This window comes from Haplochromis burtoni, unplaced genomic scaffold (assembly GCF_018398535.1).
Source record: "Haplochromis burtoni strain Fernald_Lab_line unplaced genomic scaffold, NCSU_Asbu1 Contig_1985, whole genome shotgun sequence".
Classification (NCBI taxonomy): domain Eukaryota; kingdom Metazoa; phylum Chordata; class Actinopteri; order Cichliformes; family Cichlidae; genus Haplochromis; species Haplochromis burtoni.
The window spans coordinates 3,444-6,117 of NW_024584346.1; the positions used below are offsets into that span (position 1 = coordinate 3,444).

Sequence of the window (2,674 nt, forward strand, 5' to 3'; positions counted from 1 at the left end):
ATGATAGTACGAGTTAACTAGCCAATTAATCTTTACATCATAAGTCGCACGATGCCGAAGTACATTTTAAATAAATTCATCCAACGTGCATTCATTAGCAGTTTCCAAAACATTACAAGTTCTCTAACAGAATTTGCAACGGGATGCTGGTTTCTTGAGGCAACAGCAATCATAATATAGCAGGGAAATATTCCTCCTCATTATAAGTTCTAGTAGGGCCAGCACTGCCAGCCGAGGTGCAGAGATCTTGTTATAGCGAAACACCATGCTTGAAATCTACTCTTAGACATGGAACACACACAACACTAAATAAGAGTCCTGTCATCTGCGCTCGCATTTGTGCTAATCATGATGAGCGACCTGCAGAGAAGCCAAAACCCAAAGAGGTCTCTCCTCTGCTCGCGCTGCAGCAGTGCTACACTTGTACAGTTAACCTGCCAGCAAAGGTCATTTTAGCCTGTGCACATCACTTTGCCTGAAGGAGGGCAGGGTCCTGATGTGATTGGTCACTGTTGGTGTCAGGACCCTGGCCCTTCAGTGGGTAGGGCAGTTCGATATAAGGCTATATGTCTGATGACGCCTTTTGTTTCATACACGATTGTTTGTTTCATGGTGTCACAATGTGAACTGTTTCCGGTTTGTTTCATGGTTTTGATGTCACTGTAGTGGCTATATCCATTTTTACAGTTCTTTCTTTCTCTTATATTTAATATAACCACAGTGTGGACGGACACGCCACTGTTTTTAGGCGTTGTCGTTAGCAACAACGACGGTAACCACAGCGTGTGGCTCTGCCGTCCGCTTGTTTATTTTCCACATAAACCTTTCACAATAAAGCTGAAGATCCTGTTGAGATTTTGTAAAATAAAGTGAAATGATGACAAACAGAAGGACCAAAACAAATCCAGGACATTATTCCTGAACGAGGGGCTCGCTCTGTAGCAAGAAAGTCTGACACGGGCCAGAAAACTGTACTCTGCAAAACCGGCCCCCACTAAACACGGCAAACCTCTCCTGCCACCTACGCAAGAGTCACATGACAGAGGATGGAGAGAGTTTATGGACGAGAAGCAAAGCTCTACCCACCACATCACCTCTGAAGCAGCTTCACTGGCTCCAGGTCAAATCTCACGTTAATTATACATTTAAAGCTATTCATTGTCTCTCCCCACCATCTCTGGTTCAGATCACCATCCCACTCCAGCGCCCCCGATCATCCTCTTCTTTCTTTTTCCTCTTCCTTCCTCTCGTCTTGTTTCTATGGGGGGCTTTTAGCCGCTCTGCCCCCAACTTTGGAATTCCTGCAGACCTCAGAAAATCACCTCATTCCCTCTTTTTAAGTCCAACCTCAAAACCCACCTGTTTAAAACTGCCTGTTTTATTTGCTGTACAGCGTCCTTGAAAGGTGCTTTTAAATAAGCATCCTGAAAGGTTTATTGTGTTCATCTGTGTTTCCAGTGGGCACCACTGAACTGTTCAGTGCTCCCTCACTGCTGCTGGTTTGGGTCATTATGCAAATGTCCTGTTTATAAGGTTGGAAACCTGCAGTCAGCTGAGACTGAAGGAGTCACCTGATGATGATATTGAAATGTTTCTCCCACTGAAAACGTCCAGATGAACACAATCAAGCTTTGGGTTGATCCGCCTCCACACTGCCAAGTCAGGTAACAGCTGTAGTAATGTGCACCAGCAAAATGTCACCAGCAGATGAACTGCACGTAAAAATGCTGCAGCACGATCACAGGAGAAACACTCGCAGCTTCTTTGTGGGCGTGGCTGCTGAGCTCTGTGCAGGCTGTTGGATTTATGCACGAGGAATTCAACTGTGCTGTGAAATGAAATGATTTGCTCAGATTACATTTTTTCTTTTTCTTCTTATGATATAAAGAAAGTGCAGCTCATTGAAACTGGACCAGCTGCAGTTACCATGGTGACAGGTAAACACACCTCTGTGACCCTGCAAACATACCTCACGTCCTCTTTGACCTCAGGTTTTGGTGCCCTCTTCCTCCTGAGACATGGAAGCATGGCTGCCATGGTTTCCTTTAAGGATGCTGCAGAGGAGAAAACAGGAGTGAGTCTCAGTCTTTCTACATCAGACACAAACCAGGTGATCATGTGACTCTTTCCTCTCAGCTGTGGTTTAGTCTGAGTAGTGGGAACACTGGAACAACCTTTGCTAGTGATGAAAACGACCACATACATGAACGAGTATGACTGAGTGATATTTAAAATGCAAACCAAGCATTCCCTAAATCAGCACCTGGTCACCTATCTGTACAGGCCAATCACAGCTCTCCATGAGCTGCTCAGCTGTGAGTTTAACACTACATTGAAGGACATGTATCCAGTGTTATTTGGATGTACTCTGCACTGACACATTTACAGTTTAGTTATCTTATTGTGCTCAGTGTTATGTAGTCTAAAGGTTTTATTCATATCCATCATGTAGATAAAACTAACACACTTAGCTTCTATATTTGGTTTGTAAAAGATCCTGGTGAGTAAACACCATGCTGTTTAATATCTTTGCAAAATAAAGTACAAACTCTACATCTAATACAGCGGTCTCCTGCCTTTTTTGCGCCACAGACCGGTTTATGCCCGACAATATTTTCATGGACCGGCCTTTAAGGTGTCGGATAAATACAACAAAATAAAACTAGTACCGGTA

At 43.9% G+C, this 2,674-nt stretch overlaps 1 protein-coding gene across 1 annotated transcript in view; it reads right to left on the minus strand.

The window, feature by feature from the left end:
• Positions 1–1,860: 1,860 nt before the first annotated feature.
• The window catches only part of LOC102303355, an 11,219-nt gene continuing 10,405 nt past the window's right edge, over positions 1,861–2,674 (minus strand). The window contains exon 8 of the mRNA XM_005952847.3: positions 1,861–2,054. Coding sequence (XP_005952909.3) covers positions 1,876–2,054 — 179 coding nt within the window. The 3' untranslated portion in view covers positions 1,861–1,875. The remainder of the gene's footprint in view (positions 2,055–2,674) is intronic.